Raw genomic sequence first — 23,117 nt, 5'->3', positions numbered from 1 at the left:
CTGACAGTTCTGCATGCGCATTGTTGGCTAAATGTGAAGCAGCAAATTTGTATACCCCAAAAGAAAAAACTATGTCAATTGTTTGCCGTAATTTCAGTACAGTTGACTGTCATCGTCGTCAACATCCTGATAGATAACTATTGCAAAATGATGCAAGGTGATTGACAAATGCAACACAAATAATCCTATCCATGGGCCGACATGAGAATCTCTTCACACAGAAGGAAAAAAGGCGATTGAAACGGAAATACTTTGCTTCCATTGAGTGGCGAATCAAATACCCACAATTGATTAACAGTACTAGAGCATAAAGGTATCATGACCACTTACAGAACGATGCAGCATCAAATGACTGACAAGAGATTATCTTGGCAAGTAAAAAATCCTGGAACTAACTGAAAGCACAACAAAAATCATCAATATTCAACAGACTTGCAAGCAGACCGGTTGAACAACAAGTGACTTTCCACGCATCAGCAATTGTTCATTATCAGTTCAAAGCTCGACACAAAACTAGCTTCCTCTCGTACAAGTTATGTTATGTGTGGCATTACGCCGCCGGAAATTTTATTGCAAAGCTCAAATCTTCAATGCCCACATGATGGGCAGAAAAAGCACTGGACCAAACCAACAGACCCCTCAACAAGACCTGGGTTTGCTATAATCTGCAAAATGGCCTAACTAACTTGCATTTGCGAACGCGACACCCTTCTCAATTGAAGATTTGAGCTCGCCCTTGAGAGCTTCCAACCCATCCTTCTCAAACTGCGTCAGCTGACCCAACCCGAGCACTTCCTCGACTCCATTCTTCCCAAGCCTCACCTGTGTTACATCAGTGGATCATGAAATTCCATTCTATGACCAGCGTCAACAGTTTGTAAAGTGAACAAACAACAGCAAGACCACACGGCGAACAAGTCCATCACATTGCCTTAGGCAATAAGCATCACACAAAGGAGAGATAGGTTCACTTGAACATAATTCAGCGTGGAGAATACTCTAGAAGATTCAATGCACAGTAAGAATACTTGAGCATATGCTGAGCCTCGTTTCAAAGAGTTTTTGTCTCAATCAAAATATAACATGGCAAAAATAGCAAGTTGATCAGTGTGCAAAGGGGGAAATGGCCTAATGGAGTATTGCCTAATATACAAAAAGCGTGTCAAAGACTAGTTTTTTGCAGCAGTACTTGCAATCAATTCTAAGGTCATATCCAAACTAGCCAGATTAAAAATGTCAAAGATAACAGTGCCATAAAAGTCCAACAGCAATTACTATTAAATACACCACAAAAACCCAAATGATCAAAATGGATTTAACAACCCAGCCAGTCAGGAAACAAAGCTTAGCCACCCTATTTTCAACAGGCATAACATCATAAAAGAAATTGCAATATAATGTCATATGCATGACAAGCAACCACTGCATAAATCTAGAGAAAAATGGCTTTGATACTACATGAAATTTGGAACCATCTAGATTTACATAATGAAACCATATAAACAACTGCAGTAAACAACACACATAGCAAAATAAGCATGTACCTTGGAAGCAAAGAATGGCAGCTCGGTCACAGTTGATTGCACGTAGGAGCATTCAACAATGTCAGGAACTCCGTTCAGACCCTTCAAGCATGCATCTCCAAAAACTGCACCAGCATACCTACAAAGGTGGAGCAAATTTATTAGCAAAACAAGTAAAAACATGGCACTAAATTGCTAGAGAAGTGGCACACAATCCTCAGTTAGCATGGTTTTTTCATCTTTTTTTTACTTACGCCATGGACAAGGTTGCAGATCCCTTTCCAGCCTTTGCCTCAACGACTTCTGTGCCACCCTCCTGTGTCCTCTTGGTGAGAGCCTTGATTTCTTCAGCAGACAATGCATTAGTTGAAGGAGTTGCCTGTTAAAAAAGAGTTTCCTTCCGTTGAGTTATTAGGGTTAGGGTGATAGCACAAATGTACACTATTCAACTACTTCACAATTACAGTAACCAGAAAGATAAACCTAGATAGACCATATTCACTTCCATAATTTTGGTAAGTATGGTGTTTACATTACACTAAACTAGCTACACACTCATATGTCCAGTTGTCCACACAAATGAATTCACTAATGAGCAAGAATACTAGAATATGATTGATCTTTTGTTATAGACATGATCACTTCCCATTTCAAGTAGATGAACATTATCTGTCAAGAAAAACTTAATTTCTTTACTCAGCGTGATTTCACCATGGAAGTCCTAGCATAATACAGTGAATAAGAATCTAACAAACATACCAGTTCTGTCCCCATTTCTGGTTTTATGCGCTATAGTGTGGAATAGTTTTTACGATAGTGATGTATCATTTATTACGTGACAGAAGTCAATACCTGTGAGAACAGTGGCAAGATGGTAATACCAGCATGACCACCAACAACAGGAACGTCCACAGCTGCCAAAGAACACTCCAGTTAAGGACAAAAATACAGCAACCATACTCTTCTTTCATTTGCTACCAGTCAGCTAGATCATATACTGTCACCACTTACTATTAACATCTACATTAGCCTTCCCAGCATAGAAAGTCCTGGCACGAACAACATCAAGAGTGGTCACACCAAACAATCTCTTCTCATCATAGGTTCCAGCCTTCTTGAAAACTTCAGCAGCAATCGGAACGGTTGAATTCACAGGGTTGCTGATCATGTTGACAAGAGCCTGCAATACAGAAACACATCAAATTCATAGAAAGATGCATACAAACAAAATGAAGTAACAAAGGAGGAACATCAGTTTTTAAATGTATCATATAACGATTTCCTAACACAACATACACTGAAAATGGATACATTATGTATTGGAGGTTGGAGCTAACAGACAGGTTAGAAAATTTGAAGGAATGGGCCATATGGCTCCTCGGTCAACAGGTTGAGGAATGGGCATAAAAATATAGAAGATATGATAATAACTGACAAGCATGTAGGACAGATGATATATATATATATTCCACTGAAGAGTTATAAACATAAGAAAATGTAACTTTCAAGAGAAAACAGCGAGGCAATCCAGAGTAACAATGACTTAGTTTTCATTTGTCCAGGCTAATACACAAACATTCGAATGCAAGTAACATTGCAACAAACAAAATGAATAGACCAAGGAACCACACCATCGAACAGGAGATACAAAACTGCAAGCGCCTAAACAAGACACACGTGATAGAGCAAAATGTTGGTGCCTATTCAGCAGATAAGTATTGGTCATAGTGGTGATAATCAAACCACACCCGTTTACAATTTCCAAACATCGAATCAGAATTACGCAATGTCCAGGTCTTGAATAGGAACTAGATAGATCTGTAACGAGACCACGCACCCAGAGTAGCCAGAACAATCAACCACGCGAGCAACAGATCTAAAATTGAAGAGAGTTGAGAATCTTACATTCGGGCAGTACTTGGCGATGGCGGTGCAGAGGTTCTTAACGATGCCGGCGTTAATGTTGAAGAGGTCGTCCCTGGTCATGCCGGGCTTCCTCGGGACGCCGGCCGGGATGATCACCAGGTCGGCCCCATCCAACGCCTCCGCGAGCTGATCATCCGCCATGAAACCCTTCACCTGCGAAAGCCCGAACCATGTGTTAGATCCGACCGAACTGAGCAGCGCGAGGAGGGCGATGTCGGGCGTGGGGTACCAGGGCAGGGGAGTTGATGTGGGAAACGTCGGCAGCGACGCCCGGGGTGGCCGCGATATCGTAGAGGGAGAGGGAGGAGACGAGGGGGTTCAGCTTCATGAGGAGAGACAGCGGCTGCCCGATGCCGCCGGCCGCGCCGAGGATGGCCACCTTCCGCGCCTGCTGCCCGGACGCGGAGGAGTAGTTGCGGCGGCGGAGGAGCTGGGCGGCGGATCTCATCACCGAGGGCCTCATCGTCGCTGGCTTGGGCGGCGCGTGAGATCTGGGTCGATGGATGTGAAGGGGGAGATGTGGACGGGGGGCGGGTGCTGATGTGTTGCTATTGTATAGACGGAGCCAGCAAAGTGGTGGATGGATGGGACGATCTAAACAATAAAGTCGTTAGCAAAAAGGGTTTGGGGGTTTCGAGATAACCATTTCTGATCCAACCTTTCCGGGATTTTCTTTCCTATGAGTATACCTTTTAAAAACTACTCCTACTAGTAGTAGTAAAAAGGATTCTAAAAAAAGAACTACAAGAAACATGCGTGTGCAATGAACCTTGTGATATTAGGTGATGTCAAAAAAAAGGTGATGTCAAAAAAAAGAACTTATGATATTAGGGCATCTCCAACGTTGACATTTAAACCACGAGTAACCGTTCGGACCGCGCGGTCCGGACGCCTTTTGCCATTTAACGATCCTGCACCAGTCAGCAGACCGGTCCGGACGTGTTTTTTTCCCACAGAACGGAGACATGGTGGGGGGTTTTGCGGGCGTCCAGATCGATGTCACACCCGCTACTGACTACCCTGGCCTACCATAAGCCCTCCATCCACGCCCACGTGCTTTCTGCCCGGCGCCAGCTGTCCACATTCATGTCGTTGTAGAGCGGTCGCTCCGCATTGCGCCAGCCTAGAGCGGACACAACTTCTCACTACCAGCATTGAAGCGGTGCGCCAGCCGAGAGAGCGCCGCCCACTGCAGGCCCGGCTGACACGCCTCATCACCGCATTCAAACGGCTACAGTATGCCCGCCTTTCTCCATTAAACTTGTGCATGCGCCGAGAAACCTACTCCGGCCACACGTTCGTTCGCGAGCCGCACGTCATTAAACACAACATCGGTTGGCTTCGGGTGTCCACCAGCTGTATAAACGATGCCAGGTGTTGGGCAAAAATCGAACCACACCTCCGCTCCCATCTCCTCCTTGCACCAGATTCTCCACTCTCCATGGCATCCGACGAGCACAAAGATGAGTTCTCTGGCATAAAAGCCAGGTGGGTGGCCCGTCGTGCCCGCTGGATACAAGCCAGGCAACTATCTACCCCACCTCCTTGACACTTCAGGCCATAGCAAGCCAGCTCGTGGAGGCGGAAGCTCCAAGCCGGCGCATGGTTCAGCAACTCGCCGCTCCAGGCCAGCTCACCGAGGAGTGGCGAGTTGCTCCAGGCCGGCACGCAAGGGAGGAAGGGGGCACGGGTATCGTGGCTGCCGTGGGCGAGACCGTTGAAAGAACATGCGGTGCCCACATGTTTGGTTTTGGTAATTGATGACAGTCTCTATGGACTAATGGTTGCCTTGAGTTATATTTGAAGGATTTGTCCATAGGCTTTTCTTGAAGTCCATGTGTTGGTTTCAAGGAGTTTATGTGATGACCAAAGTGCTATTCAAAGAACTATCCAAAGATTGGTCATGTAGAAGACATGATACAAGGTTGATTCAGACTAAGTCAATGAGTGAATCAAGTTGACCAACACACAAAGCACACAAGATGTACCGAGATGGATCGAGTGGTCCCATGGTATGGTAAGCATTATCCATTATGCTTTGTGTACTAACCCATGGTCTACGTGAGAGTTCTATGTGGGGTTAGGTATGTTTCCATGGGCTTGCGTCAAGAGGAAGATCTCATACAACCCATGGAGGATGACATCAAGTGGTGATCGCCATCAAGATTGCGGTGTGCAAGTTCAAGTGGAGCATCACGAAGAGATCATGCTTGGAGCTTGCCGTCCATTGTGGTGACAATGGAATTGTGAAGATGTGCCGAAGAGTGGCTCACCCATAGCGGAGTATGAGGGAGCAATCAACTAATCTTCACCGAGCCAATGCAATAAAGAAAGGTGGTCCAACTTGAGGAAGTCAAGATCGTTGTCATCTAGCTCAAGTGGACTATGTGCAAGGCAAAGGTTTGCCCTTGATAGGTTTTCTATTTTACCGATCTCATGGTGGTAGTTGGGAGACCGGGTTATAAGATCGATTATCGTACTATCAAGGGGGGCTCTCAAGTGAGTAGCTTGATCGTATCGTTCGTAGAGAGATCAAACCATTGCATCCTTGCATCGCCTTTTCTGGTTCTTGTTTGGCGTCTCTCGTTGTGAGTTTTGGAGCTTATGGTCATCTTCATGTTAAGCTCGAGTTCATTGAAAACGGAGTTCATATATGCATCTTCTATGATGTTTTCGATGTTGGAGTTTTTATCTGTTCTTCTTTCATAGAGGTTTCATATCTCTCTATCTTAGGCATACTCACCTGCCACTTCTTACTATCCAACAAGTTTGAGTTTGCTCAAATCGGAGCTCATTTGCAGAAGTTATGGCAGTTCAGGCTTTCATGCATCCATCTGGTTTACTTGGCCTTTTTGTTCCTCCCTAGAGGTAGTACCACTCTGATCTACGGTAGTATCGCTTGCGCGGTATACTTCTCCGGTTCCAGCGTCACGGGCACTTCCGCTTATTCTTGGGTTCTGGATACTTTGTCACCTCAGCGGTAGTCAGCGGTAGTAGAGCGCGGTACTTCCGGCCTTCTACTACTGCAGAAACCTTTGCTTATATTTCAGCCTCTGGATACGTTTTATCTATGCGCGGAAGTAGAGTGGCAGTAGTGGGCGGTAGTACCATGCTGCCCTACTCTACTACCGTGATTTCACTATACATGCAACACCTAGCGGTAGTACCGCTGGTGGGAGCGATAGCACCGCTCCGGTGACACTACGCCTTCTTGAGTTTCTCAGTTGCACGTTATGGCTAAAACTACCTTGTCAGCGGAAGTACCGCTCGCCCGAGCGGAGCGGTACTACCGCTTGTGCGCAGACTGAGTGCGTAACGGTTGGATTTGGAGAGGCCTAAAAAGGAGGTCTTTCTCCCCATTGCATTTTATCTTTTGAGCTCGTGTTCTTCCCCATTGTTAACCTTCTTCTAGCTTGCTATCTATCAATCCCTCCAATGATTCTTACTGGTTCTTGAGGGAAAAGAGAGAGGAGATCTAGATCGACATTCCACCAATCACTTTCTCCTCTATGTGAGGGGAACCCCTTGGATCTAGATCTTGGAGTTCTTGGTGTTCTTCTTCTTGTTCTTCCTCTCATTTTCTTCCATAGCTTTCGTTGCTTTGGTGGGATTTGAGAGTGAGGAACTTGGGCACTCTGTGTGCCCTTGTCATTGCATTAGTTGCATTGGTTTGAGTTCTCCACGGTGATTTGTGAAAGTGAAAAGGTGAGAAGCTTATTACTCTTGGGTGTTTGGGCACCCTAGAGCTTGTTCTTCTTGGGTGCTTTGGTGCCCTAGATGATTGGTGTGTTCGGAGCTCAATCGTTGTAGTGTAAAGCTCCAGGCAAGCATCAGGGTCTCCAATTAGGTTGTGGAGATCGCCCAAGCAATTTGTACGGGTTTTGGCGATCGCCTCAAGAGTTACCAAAGTGTACGGGTTCTATGACCACTCCCAAGAGTTGTCATTTATACAGGTTCGGTGAGAGCCCTAAAGGGTCCTTAGGTTGCATACCATTGTTTCGGGCTTCTAGGACCACTCCTCACTTTTGAGCCCCAACGCTTTCGCCCACTCCAATCCTCGTGTCCACAGCCTCCCTCGCCGGCTGCCTCTTTGGAACCGGCGCCACTTCGCCTTGGCCATGGTTGGTCCTTCCTGTCCGCACCATCACTCCTCCTAGCACAGAGTCAGTTTTCCTCACGCCAACAGAGCCCCGCGAGGACCATGGCCTATCCTGGCCCTCCAACCAATCGGGCTCTTCGGCCACCGTCGCGGTTAACGCCAAAGCGACCTCAACTCCCTCGTCGGATCCGAAGGTGGATGAGGGCGAGGTGCCTTGGGTGCAACCCCAACTCTCTTGGAAGGCCAACTGGCGTCACCGCCGGCGGCTATGCTTGGAGCAACAGAGACTTGCCCAACAACCGCCGTCACCGCCCATGCCCTCCATGGTGTATGGATGATTCTTCAGTTGCATGAAGGAAGGCCACCACAAGAATGATTGCACCAACGAGACGGTGTGCATAGGATGTGGCTTGGTTAAGCATTGCCCCGACGGCTGAAAGTGGCCTCGCAACCAGTCATAGGAGGACCCGCCAGGCGGCTTTGGTGAGCTGGGGTGTCGGGATAACCCCTGTTTGCTACGATGTAGGCTTCCTGCTAAGGAAATCTCTATCACGGTTACATCCATAGCACCTGCTACTACACATACTAAACTAATTACTAGAGCTTGCGCACACTAATTAAATTATCAAATACTACACATTATCTGTTGTCCCTGTTGTCCCACTCGGATGTCAGAACCCTCACCATCACTCACTCTCGAGGTCGCTCCAATCAATGTCGTCTTCGGACAACTCGACGTTGACCACCACCTTTGAAGAGGAAGGTCATGCCTCGTCGTCATTCTTCATCTTCTTCTTCTCTATGACCCTCTCCCAATACCACTCCTGCTCGTATTGGATGTACTTCAGGTGCTCCCGCGCGAACCTCGCCATCATCTTCTCATTAGTCATGGGTGCGGAAACTCGGGCCTGAGCTCCCCCCTCCCGCTCTGTGTCGTAGGCCGCTGCAGCCATGGCAGCCGCCTCTCTGCCCCTTAGCTCCTAGCGGCATGGGCGCGCCGCGCTCCCTGCGCTTCGGATCCTGCTGTGGATCGGCGAACGGGATGGGGGGACGGGCTTCTCCCCCTGGTGCGTACGGGGCCTCACCGCCCACCTCGGATGTTGCTCTCCAGCCTCCCTAGATCCGCTTTTCCCGTCGCGGCTGCTGCTTCGGGGTGAATGCTCGGCGGATGGGGCGTCAGCTAGTGCGGTCGATCCGGTGGTGCAGATGTCTCGTCACCTTCAATCCATCATCATAGATCCAGCAGCTGGTACGGTGGATACTCCAGAGCCTCCCCCCGTCGTCTCTAGTCCATCATCGTTGCCTCGTCCCTCCCAGTCAACCTTTCCTCTTCGGGGATGGATGATGGGTGGACGGAGGTCTCCTCCAAGAAGAACCACGGGCGCATTTCTGATATACCGGTCCATAGCTCCCTCCGCCTCCTTGCTCGGACCGTCGGCTGGCGTTCAATGCGGTTGATGGCTGTGAAGCCTTCTTAAGCCGGTTCTGAGGCCACTGATTTCGATACCTCAGCAAACGCCACCACCGGAAAGATTGTCGTGACCCGCTCCACTGCATCATTTGCGAGCATCCTGGGCATTTCGCCCGTGAGTGTCCTCAAAATCCATCCAATGGCCCGGGCGGCCCTGCTGCAGCTAGATTAGGACCGCTTGCATCGTGCCCTCTGATTGCCTCCCGTCTGCACTTCCCGCCCCTGCCGCCGCCACCGCCTCTGCCCCCAGCTTCACCCGCTCCTCCGATGGCAGAACTTAGCCTGGTCGACCCTGCACACCGCCCATGCACTAGCCACAAGGTGGGTGTCTCCACGCTAGAGGTGGAACGGGCCGTCTTCTTCCTCACGCAGCACGCGGTCATGCTATGCGCCTTCGAGGGAGTGGCGGCCACGTCGCCCATGGCTTTTGGGCGTGCTCTCGAGGCCCAGCTCTGCGTCCCGCCCCACGAGATGCGGGTGACGGCGCACTACCTCGAGGACTTCCTAGTCATCTTCACCCAGCCGGCTCACCACGCCAATGTCGTGCACCGCGGCACTCCGCGCATTGACAACGCCAACTTCACCATCCTGCCGTGGCGCGAGGACGACCACGCCGGCTTCGCCACCTTCAACCTACACATCTGCTGCGTCATCAAGCACATGTCGATGCAGTACTCGTCCATCGAGGGGCGCATGAGGTGTTTGGCGACAAGGTGGGCGCCGATCGCCTCGACAGCCGCACGCTGGAGCGCAGCCACATCAAGACCTTTGTGTGCTGGGTCTGGGTGTGGGACATGGCGTTCATCCCCACCAGACACACCTATTGGAATCTCCCCGCGGCGTTGAGCGCATTGAAGAGATGCACGGCTTTTCGCCACAGGGATGCTCCACCTCCGAGCGCGGCGCGGTACGACCGCCTCATCCACGTCGACCGCATTGAAAACTGGACACCAAGATTGGAAGTGCGTTATATCGACTAGAGGAGGGTGAATAGGCGTTTTTTACAAATTCGACACTGAGGAATTTTTCTTGGTGAGGAAATTCCTAAGCAATGAACTACTTAGCAGCGGAATAAGTACTCAGGTGCAAGCGTAACAGAGCAGTAGCACAGTCATCATGATGAAATGAAAACAAGCACTGAGTACAAGAAGCGTATAAATAGGATAAGCAGGCTGAAGACAAAGTGACCGAAGAATTATGACTGAGGAAATTGAGAAAGTCTTCAGTCAAAGTCTTCAAACAGTAGCGATCAAGTTCGTCAACACATGAATGAGGAAATGAAAGGGTTGAGGAAATAGAACCGGTAGCTTGGTGAAGACGATGATTTGGTAGACCAGTTCCAACTGATGTGGAAGTCGTACATCTAGTTGGAGTGGCTAGGTAATTAAACCTAAGGACACACAGTCCTCACCGTATTCTCCTTGAGCTAAGGTTACACAGACCTCGCCCAATCACTCGTGGTAAGTCTTCAGGTGACTTCCAAACCTTCACAAACTCGGTCACTCGACGATCCATAATTTCCTCTTCGATGCTCTAGACCATGACGCCTAATCATCTGGAGGATGCACAGTCCTCAAAGGTAACAAGCGTCGGTTCCACACAGGAACAATCTCTTCAGTGATGCTCAACCACTTTGGGTTTGTAGGTGTTTGGGTTTGGGTTTTTCCTCACTTGATGATTTTCGCTCAAAGTCCTCGGAGGATGGGATGCTCTCAATGAAAAGTGTCAGTTTCTCTCGGAGCAGCCAACCAACTAGTGGTTGTAGGGGACGGCTATTTATAGCCTAGGGAGCAGCCCGACATGATAAGACATAAATGCCCTTCAATGATATGACCGTTAGGTGGGTAGATATTTTGGGACAGCCGGTGCGTAGCACAACAACGGTCAGAAATTTGAGTATCAAATTCCTCAGGGCTATCATGTTCCTCACTTGTAGGCAATCCGCACTGGAAAATTCCTAACTCCTCAGTCAAAACAGAAGAACTTCGTCTCTGTCACTGAAGAAATTGACTGAACTGTATGATATTTCCAATGGCTTCACTCAAAAGGATTGGGTAGGTGTAGGATTTTGAGATGAGCATCACTTGGAAACTTTTCCTTAGTTTTACCTCGACCCCTTTAACAGTACGGTGTTTCCTATGGCTCAAGAAAGAGAAAACGAAACCACGAAAACAGAAGTCTTCACGCTTCATAATCCTCGCATGAATATCAAGTCTTCATGGTGATACGTCTCCAATGTATCTATAATTTTTGATTGTTCCATGCTGTTATATTATCAATCTTGGATGTTTTATTATCATTTTATAGTCATTTTATATCTTTTTTGGTACTAACCTATTGACATAGTGCCAAGTGCCAGTTCCTGTTTTTTCCATGTTTTTTACACCGCAGGAAATCAATATCAGAGGAGTCCAAATGCCATGAAACTTTACGAAGAATTTTTATGAGCCAAAAGGAACACAACGGGCCCTGGTTGTGCCAGGGGGTGCCCTGAGGGGGGCACAACCCATCAAGGCACCAGGAGGCCCAAGCGCGCTATGGTGGGTTGCGCCCACCTCGGGTGCCCCCTGGACCGCCTATTTGCTCTATAAATACCCCCAAAATCCTAGAACCCTAGGGGAGTCGACGAAATATTCATCCAGTCGCCGCAGAGTCCAGAACTACCAGATCCAATCTAGACACCATCTTGGATGGGGTTCACCACCTCCATTTGTGCCTCTCCGATGATGCGTGAGTAGTTCTTTGTAGACCTTCGGGTCCGTAGTTAGTAGCTAGATGGCTTCATCTCTCTCTCTCTCTCTTGATTCTCAATACAATAGTCTCTTGGAGATCCATATGATGTAACTCTTTTGCGGTGTGTTTGTTGGGATCGATGAACTTTGAGTTTATGATCAGATCTATGTTTTTATATCCATGAAAGTTATTTGAGTTTCTTTGATCTCTTATATGCATGATTGATTATAGCCTCATATTTCTTCTCTGATATTTGGGTTTTGTTTGGCCAGCTTGATCTATCTATCTTGCAATGGGAAGAGGTGCTTTGTAGTGGGTTCGACCTTACGGTGCTTGATCCCAGTGACAGAAAGGGAAACGACACGTATGTATCGTTGCTACTAAGGATAAAACGATGGGGTCTATCTCTACATAGATAGATCTTGTCTACATCATGTCATCATTCTTATTGCATTACTCCATTTCTCCATGAACTTAATGCACTAGATGCATGCTGGATAGTGGTCAATGTGTGGAGTAATAGTAGTAGATGCACGCAGGAGTCGGTCTACTAATCTTGGACGTGATGCCTATATAATGATCATTGCCTGGTTATCGTCATAATTATTTGAAGTTTTATCAATTGCCCAACAGTAATTTGTGCACCCACAGTTTGCTATTTTTCTCGAGAGAAGCCACTAGTGAAACCTACGGCCCCCGGGTCTTCTTTCTCATATATTTGCCTTTGCAATCTATTTTTATTTGCTTTTATTTTCAGATCTACTAAACCAAAACCCCCAAAAAAACTTGCTGCAATTTATTTTATTTGCGATCTATTTATCCAATCTTTTACAACTTTCTTCCATTAACACACCAATTTGTGGCACCATTACCCGAAAGAGATTGACAACCCCTTTAACATGTCGGGTCATGAGGATTTGTTATTTGTGTGCAGGGGCTGTTTACGTTGTGTTGCTTGGTTCTCCTACTGGTTCGATAACCTTGGTTTCATATCCGAGGAAAATACCTACCGCCGCTATGCTGCATCATCCCTTCCTCTTTAGGAAAATACCAACGTAGCTTCAAGCGACATCAAAAGGAATTTCTAGCGCCGTTGCCAGCGAAGATCAAGTCAAGATAGTCTCCCGGCCACTTGCCATTTCCGGCGTCGTTGCCGGGGAGGATCTTCAACATATACCAGGTTCCTAATCAAAAATCTGATCTCCTCGCAATTTACATCATTTGCCATTTTCCTCTCGTTTTCCTCTCCTCCACTTCACAAAAATTTGCCGTTTTATTCGCCTCTCTTTTCTGATCGCCTTTTTCTTGCCGGATCTGTTTTTGAGTGCAATCTTGTTGTGTAGTCATCATGACTCAAGAGAACACCAAGTTATGTGATTTCTCAAATACCAACAACAATGATTTTATTGGCACTCCACTTGCTCCTCTCACCACTAGTGCGGAGACTTGTGATATTAATACTGCTTTGCTAAATCTTATTATGAAAGACCAATTTCCCAGTACTCTGAATGAGGATGCCGCGTCCCATCTTAATACCTTTGTGGAATTATGCGATATGCAAAAGAAAAAAGATGTGGACAATGATGTGGTCAAGATGAAATTATTTCCGTTTTCTTTGCGCAATTCTGCAAAAAATTGGTTCTCTTATTTGCCTCGCAATAGTATTGATTCTTGGAATAAGTGCAAAGATGCTTTTATCACTAAGTATTTTCCTCCAGCAAAAATTATTTCCCTTAGAACCCAGATCATGAATTTCATACAAATTGAACATGAGCATGTTGCACAATCTTGGGAAAGGATGAAAATGATGCTAAGGAATTGCCCAACTCATGGGTTAAATCTTTGGATGATCATACAATTTTTTTATGCGGGTTTGAATTTTGTTTCTCGTAATCTTTTAGATTCCGCCGCGGGTGGTACTTTTATGGAAATTACTTTGGATGAAGCCACCAAATTTCTTGATAATATTATGGCAAATTATTCGCAATGGCATACCGAAAGGGCTCCTACTAGTAAAAAAATTAATTCGGTTGAAGAATTTTCTTCTTTGAGGGGAAAAATTGATGCTCTTGTGCAATTGGTTGCTAGTAGAAGTGCTCCTATTGATCTTAATGATATGCCTTTGTCTACTTTGATTGAGCAAAATAGTGATGGCATAGATGTGAATTTTATCTCTTGAAATAATTTCAACAACAATGCTTATAGAGGTAATTTTAATCCTAGGCCTTTTCCTAGTAATTCCTATAATAATTATGGTAATTCTATGGAAATCAATCTTATAATAATAATAGGAACACCTCTGATCTTGAGAATAATATTGAAGAATTTATCAACACTCAAAAAATTTTCAACACTTCCATAGAAGAAAAGTTGAGTAAGATTGATGATTTGTCTAGAAGTCTTGATAGAATTGCTCATGATGTGGAAAATCTCAAGATGAAAATTTTGTGCCTAAATTAGATGAATTGATTAAAGCTCTTTATGTTTCTATGGATGAAAGTAAGAAAAGAACCGCTATGCTTCAAGCTAAAAGATAATTTTTAGAAAAAGCGTTTTCTAGTGATTTCTTTCACAAAAGTGATGAAAAACTTAAAATGATTGGTGGTTCTTCTATTGATACTTTGTTTAATAAAGTTAAGATTGATGAAAAAGGGACTGGAGAAGAGTCAAATTTAGGTAGAAGGCGTCCAATATTTCGGAGGGTGAAAATCTTGTTGATAAAATTGATGAAAGTGGGTTTGGAGAGGTCAAAACTTTAGCTAGTGATGTACCCACTCTTTTGGATTACAAAGACTTTAATTATGATAGTTGCTTTTTGATTGATTGTATTTCTTTGTTGCAATCCATGATAAATTCACCCCATGCTTATGAACAAAATAGAGCTTTTACTAAACATATTGTTGATGCTATGATGAAAGCCTTTGAAGAAAAATTGAAATTAGAAGTTTCAATTCCTAGAAAATTGCATGATGAATGGGAACCTACCATCAAAGTCAAGATTAAAAATCATGAGTGTTTTGCTTTGTGTGACTTGGGTTCTAGTGTTTCTACAATTCCGAAATCTTTATGTGATGTGCTTGGTCTTACCGATATTGAATCGTGTTCTCTGAATTTATACTGGGCGGATTGTACTATTAAAAATCCTATGGGAAGAATTAATGATGTTATTATTCTTGCAAATAGGAATTATGTGCCCATAGATTTTATTGTTCTTGATATTGACTGCAATCCGTCTTGTCCAATTATTCTTGGTAGATCGTTTTTACGCACTATCGGTGCCGTGATTGATATGAAAGAAGGCAACATTAAGTTCTAATTTCCTTTGAGGAAGGGTATGGAACACTTTCCTAGAACTAGAATTAAGCCACCTTATGAATAAATCATGAGGGCATCTTATGGATCTCGAACCAAAGATGACAAAACTTAATGTGCCGGCTCAATAATTGAGGATAATTCCAATTACTTGGCCGTTTGTAGTTTGGGGGCTTGATATGGTTGGACTTTTCAAAAGATCCAAGGATAAGAAGACCCACCTTTTGGTGGCAGTTGATAAGTTCACTCAGTGGGTAGAGGCAGAGCCAGTCAGTAAGTGTGATGCAGCAACGACGGTTCAATTCATGAAGAAGGTAATCTTCCGTTTTGGCTTTCCACACAACATCATAACAGGCAATGGCACTAATCTCTCTAAGGGTGCTATGGAAGAATTTTGTCAACGTGAGCATATCCGACTTGATGTATCGTTAGTGGCTCACCCCCAATCTAATGGTCAAGCTGAGAGAGCCAATCAAGAGATCTTGAAAGGCATCAAGCCTCGGCTTATGGTTCCCCTGCAGAGGACGCCGAGTTGTTGGGTGGAGGAGTTACCTTCCGTGTTATGGAGCATTAATACCACCCCTAACAGATCTACGGGATACACACCTTTCTTCATGGTTTACGGAGCAGAGGCGGTTCTCCCTAGTGACATCCGTCATGACTCACCTCGTGTGGCGGCTTATGTTGAAGATGACAGTGAAAAAGCACGTCAGGAAGCACTTGACCTATTGGATGAGGAGCGTGACATTGCGTCGGCTCGTTCGGCGATTTACCAGCAAGATCTGCACTGTTATCACAGTCATCGGGTTAAAACCATAACTTTCCAATAAGGCGATCTGGTGCTCCGGCTTATCCAGGATCAGACTGATATGCACAAGTTATCCCCACCTTGGGAAGGACCCTTTGTGGTCAGCAAGAATCTGAACAACATGTCATATTACCTTATCGATGTTCGAGACCACAAGGACTCACAGACATCGGAGGAAGAGACCCGCCGGCCGTGGAATATTGCTCATCTTCGGCCTTACTACACTTGAGCCACTGGCTCTTCTAATGTACATATTTTTGACAATGTATATATTATGATCAACATAATAAACCGGCATCCCTGCTAAAGCAGGGCCTTTGTCGCCTTTTCTTTTAAATACTGAGTTTTTGGTCACTTGGGGAATTTTGCTTTATAGAGCGAAGTTATGATTACCCTTTGATCCGGCTTATTAGCCACAAAAAAAGCTTGGGGGCTTTTACCCAAGTTAAAGGGACCAAAGAGAGTCTGCTGCAAAAGCACAACTCAAACATAGGTGCCCCTTGAGCACAGCTCAAAATATTGCTTGGGGGCTCTTTTGTTCTAAAGAACAAAGAGTTTGTATAACCCTTGTAATAGGCTTAAAAGCCACGCTTGGAAGCCAGGTGTATTCACCTAAAACCCTGGGTTATCCTGCCTTTTTAAGTAAGCCACTCCGCCCAGGTAATCCTGGAATGACCCGCCGAACGTTTGACAAATCAATCTTATGCAGACACTGAACTTGTCAAAGTTAAAACGATGATTGGTTATGTGAGGTCCATCTTATAAGGTTTGTATATAGGATTAACTCAGTGGTTGTGCGGCCCGTGAAAGCACTCGATTTTCAGCCTGGCAGCCCATGAAAAGCCTCATTTTTCGTTTGTTTTTTATTCGATAGATTCTTTCTTTTCGAGGTTTATTTGATGAGGCTTATAAAGCTTTGCGATTATAATTCACTGGTGTTTATTAACCCGGCCTGGTTTTGACTATAAGTCGCCAGTATGAGATGAGATACTATCCGATGTTTATTAACCCGACATGGCTTTTGACTATAAGTCGCCAGTTTGAGATAAGATAATATCTGGTGCTTATTAACCCGGACCAGCTTTGTTTATAAACCGGCAATCTCTGATAATTACCAGTGCTCGAAATTTGGGTTATCACCCTTACTGCACTGGCTTGGTAAACCAACAGCGTGATCAAATATCATAGGTATGACATATTTTCAATCATATATGGTTATCATTCAGTTCAGCCTTGGTTATAAACTGTGATAGTTTCCTATGGTTTATATCGGGCATTATAACCCATCCAGCGGTAAACCGCCAGGACACTTTTCACCTGTTGTATGTAGGAACAGATTCAAAATTGCTAATATCATAAAGCATACATGGCATATCTTAACATGGTGGATGAACAGTGTCATGCACAGCAAAATATGCATGATGGCATAGCAGAATAAGAGTTTAAAGCTAGCCTATTACAAGGCGTTTGGTGCCCAAAAGGATAATTGTTTTTTAAGTCTTGTAGAAAGCAGATGATAAACCGGCATCGGTTCATGAATCTTGGCCTGGCTGGCTTGAAGGTTGCGATTCATCCCTTGCCGGTTCGTCTTCCTCCTCCACCGTCTGGAAGTTGGGTTTGGACAGGCCAAAGCCAGCAAGGCAACGAATTCAGCTTCATTGTCAATCAGATCAGACGGGTCAATATCAGGGGCGAAAGTGTGCTTACGAATCGGCGGAATTAAATCCATCACTTTATAGAAGGAGTCTGCATCTTCTGATTATCTGCATCGTAAGCTAGCTGGTACTTGGTGAGATTGGTCTCTTCAGCGATGATTGTTGCACGCGGACGAATCTCTTTGACACAGGCGGCAAAGTCTTGCTGGTCAAAAGAGGTTCCATCTTCCTTCAGACTAGGATACCCACTAGCTACATCTGCCAGGTCTAGTTTGGGTACCCATGCTTTGGCATGGCTCAAGACTGTTACAGCTCCGGCTCTAGCACAAGACCATTTGATTTCTTGAAACCTGGTGGGTAAGATGGATAGTTTTTTCAAAACATCACTTAACAGATTTGGTCCTTGATTCGTTGGGGAGATAGTAGCGAGAGTCCGCTGAGCTCTAGTGTATAATTGCTCAACGAGAGTATAAACCACCTTGAGATTCACCAGTGTGTCTTGGCTAAGGTTGCTGCTCCTGGGACCTAAAAAAGTTCAAAGATTGGTTAAGTGGCGGCTTACATTATGACGACAAATACTTACTTTGGATAAATAACAAGGGCACTTACCGAAGATAGAAGAAACCATCTGAGACACACGGTGTTTTAAACCGGTGAGTTCAGTGGTAGCTTCCTCAAGAGCCGCCTCTGCCTTCTCAGCATGCTGTATCAGGGCAATCTTTTCCTTAGCCCAAGCATATTTATCCGCAGTAAAGCTGGTCTTCAGTTTTTCTGCTTCAGACACACTAAACTGGAATTTTGATTCAGCCTTTTTGGTCTCAGTTTCCTGAGCCGCCAGCGGGGTCTTGGCCTCATTCAGTTGAGTTTCCAATTCAGTGGTAGCAGCCTGCATACAACACAAGTTTGTAAAGTTTCATGGTGGATCACAACAATATAAGTCCCAAGTGCTTTGCAAGCAACAACACTTGTTACTTGTGGGCTAATGTCTGTCAACATAATTTTTCAACGGAAATGGCTTTTCTAAAGTCCCAAGTGCTTTGCAAGCAACAACACTTGGCACTTGGGGGCTAATGCATATTGCTTGTCTCTTCCTAAAGATGAGCCGGGTGAGCTATCAATAGTCTCAACCGACTTATGGGGGCTATACAGTTCAGTTCTGTTCTTTTACAGTGAACAATAGGACCGGCTCATTCATACTGATTAAACCGGCCCTTGGGGACTATACATGCAAAATTGTGATACTATCAACATCCGGTTTAGTTGTAAACCAGACTTGGAGGGAGTCTAGCATAGAGGCTTGTAATTTTTTTAAGTCTACAGATTATTCAATCTTATCATAATCAGAAGACTTGGGGGTTGGCAGGATATATAACTTATATAAGCTGGAGAACATACCTCGTACTTCTGGTGCATCTGTTTGACCATCTTAATTTCTAAGTCACGGCTGGAGTGTACTTGACTGAGATAACCAGATAGTACTTCACTATTACTCAATTGAGCATAGTGGGAGACATCGAACCTCACTTTCCGTCTTTCCATGACTTCTTGTTTGGCGGAATGTCTCGCTAGTATAGTTGGATTCCCCGGTTCAGTAAATCCGGTGCCAGTGATTAAAACGTCATCATGGTTTCTGGGGGGTTAACTGAGCTTGACGGTTCAGTAGTTGACGGATCAATAGTGGTTCCATCAACATACGACTCAGGTATCTCAGGTTGAGCATTGGGAGCAGGATCTTCTGGTTGTCCAGGGTGTTCTGGTACAAAGGTTGGCTGGTCCGGTTCAGCGGCTTTCGGATCCTCGGCCGGTTTGGTCACCTTCGCTTTCTTGTTGGGCTTTGCTTGACCGCTAAAAAGGAATTTGGACAAGTTGGCATAATGATGAAAATACAAAGGTACAGAAGAGAGATAATTGTTCTTACCCAGGGGCAGTCTTGAAAGCCGGCAGTTGAGTCTGCGATGAATCGCCAGAGGAAGAACTGGAAATCTCCTGCAAAAATGGAATCAAAAGAATTGAGTGGTTAACAAAAGAAAACCCGCCGGTAAATAAAAGAGTTAAGGTTAAAAAGAACCTCATTTTGGCGTTTCCGAGGGGTGTTTGGTAAACTGGAGGATAAATCTTCACCTCCACTAGTCCGAGTCTGGCGGCGGCTCTCATGTTGTTGTCGCTTTAAGAGGAAATGAGGATCTAAATAAGCAAAGGGGTGTGAAAACCTTACTTTCCGGATTACCCGCCGAAGTTTCTGCCTTGGTAAAGGTTGTGAGTTGGAGGAAATAATAGTTACCTCTTCTTCGACTGCTTGGCTGGCTCCAGTGTCATCCTGGCAATAGTCAGTGTCAATAAGGTGGTTAAAAAACAAGCCAAGAGAGTCAAGGGCTACCTCCGACTCAGAGGTTTCGTCCAGCTTAAGCAGATCAGAGGCGCTTGGTTTCTTCCTAGACCTCCTGATGGTCTTTTGGGCGGCTTTCGCGGCAGCCCTAGCCTTTTTGGCACCCTCATGGTCATATTTGGCCTTCCAGAAGTCAGATTTAGCTTGCGGAAGAATAACACAGTTGAGTTCACGCAATGTTTGGGTGATGAAGTAAGGTAAAAGAAATCAAGAGACTTACATCTGAGCGGCGGGTTATGTTAGGGATCGTAGCAGAAATTTAAAATTTTCTACGCATCACCAAGATCAATCTATGGAGTAATCTAGCAACGAGGGGAAGGAGAGTGCATCTACATACCCTTGTAGATCGCTAAGCGGAAGCGTTCAAGTGAACGGGGTTGATGGAGTCGTACTCGTCGTGATCCAAATCACCGATGATCCTAGCGCCGAACGGACGGCACCTCCGCGTTCAACACACGTACGGAACGGAGACGTCTCCCACGCCTTGATCCAGCAAGGAGGAGGGAGAGGTTGAGGAAGAGAGTCCAACAGCAGCACGACGGCGTGGTGGTGATGGAGTGGCAGTTCTCCGGCAGGGCTTCGCCAAGCTCACGCGGAGGAGGAGAGGTATTGGAGGGGAGGGGCTGCGCCAGGTTCAAGGGTGTGGCCGCCCTCCCACCCCTCCACTATTTATAGGTGGGGAGAGAGGGGGCCGGCCCCCCTTAGATCCCATCTAGGGTTGGGGGCGGCGGCCAAGGGGGGAGGAGTGCCTCCCAAGTCAAGTGGAGGCCCTCCCCCTTAGGGTTTCCCCTCTCCCATGCGCATGGGCCTTGGGGGGGCTGGTGCCCTTGGCCCATTAAGGTTAGGGCGCCCCCCCTACAGCCCATGCTGCTGTATTGGACGTGGTGGAACATTTTCCGGACCTCCGGACCCCTCCGGAACCTCCGGAAGCTTCCCGGTACAATACCGGAAAAAACCGAACTTTTCCCGGAACCCGAACAACAACTTTCCATATATAAATCTTTACCTCCGGACCATTCCGGAACTCCTCGTGACGTCCGGGATCTCATCCGGGACTCCGAACAACATTCGGTAATCACATACAAGTCTTCCTAATAACCCTAGCGTCATCGAACCTTAAGTGTGTAGACCCTACGGGTTCGGGAACCATGCAGACATGACCGAGACAACTCTCCAGCCAATAACCAACAGCGGGATCTGGATACCCATGTTGGCTCCCACATGTTCCACGATGATCTCATCGGATGAACCACGATGTCGAGGATTCAATCAATCCCGTATTACAATTCCCTTTGTCCAGCGGTATTGTACTTGCCCGAGATTCGATCGTCGGTATCCCGATACCTTGTTCAATCTCGTTACCGGCAAGTCTCTTTACTCGTTCCGTAACACATCATCCCGTGATCAACTCCTTGGTCACATTGTGCACATTATGATGATGTCCTACCGAGTGGGCCCAGAGATACCTCTCCGTTTACACGGAGTGACAAATCCCAGTCTCGATTCGTGCCAACCCAACAGACACTTTCGGAGATACCTGTAGTGAACCTTTATAGCCACCCAGTTACGTTGTGACGTTTGGCACACCCAAAGCACTCCTACGGTATCCGGGAGTTGCACAATCTCATGGTCTAAGGAAATGATACTTGACATTAGAAAAAGCTTTAGCATACGAACTACATGATCTTGTGCTAGGCTTAGGATTGGGTCTTTGTCCATCACATCATTCTCCTAATGATGTGATCCCGTTATCAATGACATCCAATGTCCATGGTCAGGAAACCGTAACCATCTATTGATCAACGAGCTAGTCAACTAGAGGCTTACTAGGGACATGGTGTTGTCTATGTATCCACACATGTATCTGAGTTTCCTATCAATACAATTCTAGCATGGATAATAAACGATTATCATGAATAAGGAAATATAATAATAACTAATTTATTATTGCCTCTAGGGCATATTTCCAACAGTCTCCCACTTGCACTAGAGTCAATAATCCAGTTCACATCGATATGTGATTAACACTCAAGGTCACATCCCCATGTGACTAACACCAAAAGAGTTTACTAGGGTCAATATTCTAGTTCACATAACCATGTGATTAACACTCGATGAGTTCTGGGTTTGATCATGTTATGCTTGTGAGAGATGTTATAGTCAACGGGTCTGAATCTTTCAGATCCGTATGTACTTCGCAAATCTCTATGTCATCTTGTAGATGCAGCTACTACGCTATATTTGGAGCCATTTCAAATAACTGTTCTACTTGGAGCTATTCTAAATTGTTGCTCCATTATACGTATCCGGTATCTCTACTCAGAGCTATCCGGATAGGTGTTAAGCTTGCATCGACGTAACTCTTTACGTCGAACTCTTTATCACCTCCATAACCGAGAAACATATCCTTATTCCTCTAAGGATAATTTAGACCGCTATCTGGTGATCTACTCCTAGATTACCTTTGTACCCTCTTGCCAGATATGTGGCAAGGCACACATCAGGTGCGGTACTCAGCATGGCATGCCGTATAGAGCCTATGACAAAAGCATAGGGGACGACCTTCGTCCTTCCTCTTTCTTCTGCCGTGGTCGAGATTTAAGTCTTAACTTCATACCTTACAACTCAGGCAAGAACTCCTTCTTTGATTGGTCCATCTTGAACACCTTCAAGATCATGTCAAGGTATGTGCTCATTTGAAAGTACCATTAAGCATTTTGATCTATCCTTATAGATCTTGATGCTCAATGTTCAAGTAGCTTAATCTAGGCTTTCCATTGAAAAACACTTTCCAAATAACCCTATATGCTTTCCAGAAATTCTACGTCATTTCTGATCAACAATATGTCAACAACATATATTTATCAGAAATTCTATAGTGCTCCCACTCACTTCTTTAGAAATATAAGTTTCTCATAAACTTTGTATAAACCCAAAATCTTTGATCATCATCAAAGCATACATTCCTACTCCGAGATGCTTACTCCAGTCCCTAGAAGGATTGCTGGAGCTTTGCATACTTATTAGCATCTTTCAGGATTGACAAAACCTTCCGGTTGTATCACATACAACCTTTCCTCAAGAAAATCGTCGAGGAAACAATGTTTTGACATCCTATCTGCAAGATTTCATAAATAATGCAGTAATCGCTAATATAATTCCAACAGACTCTTAGCATCGCTACGAGTGAGAAAGTCTCATCGT

At 45.4% G+C, this 23,117-nt stretch overlaps 1 protein-coding gene across 1 annotated transcript; it reads right to left on the bottom strand.

Annotated features, from left to right (window-relative positions):
* Positions 1-447: 447 nt before the first annotated feature.
* Positions 448-4,014, bottom strand: LOC125544286 (malate dehydrogenase 1, mitochondrial-like). The gene is made up of 7 exons (XM_048707909.1): positions 3,679-4,014; positions 3,429-3,602; positions 2,535-2,703; positions 2,376-2,437; positions 1,778-1,902; positions 1,545-1,662; positions 448-822 (listed from the first exon to the last, which is right to left on the bottom strand). Exons 1-7 carry the CDS (start codon positions 3,910-3,912, stop codon positions 682-684), a joined length of 1,023 nt encoding a protein of 340 aa, XP_048563866.1. The 5' UTR covers positions 3,913-4,014; the 3' UTR covers positions 448-681.
* Between the last annotated feature and the right edge of the window lie 19,103 nt (positions 4,015-23,117).

This window comes from Triticum urartu, chromosome 3, assembly GCF_003073215.2.
Source record: "Triticum urartu cultivar G1812 chromosome 3, Tu2.1, whole genome shotgun sequence".
Lineage (NCBI taxonomy): Eukaryota > Viridiplantae > Streptophyta > Magnoliopsida > Poales > Poaceae > Triticum > Triticum urartu.
This window is presented reverse-complemented; position numbering and strand designations above follow the sequence as displayed.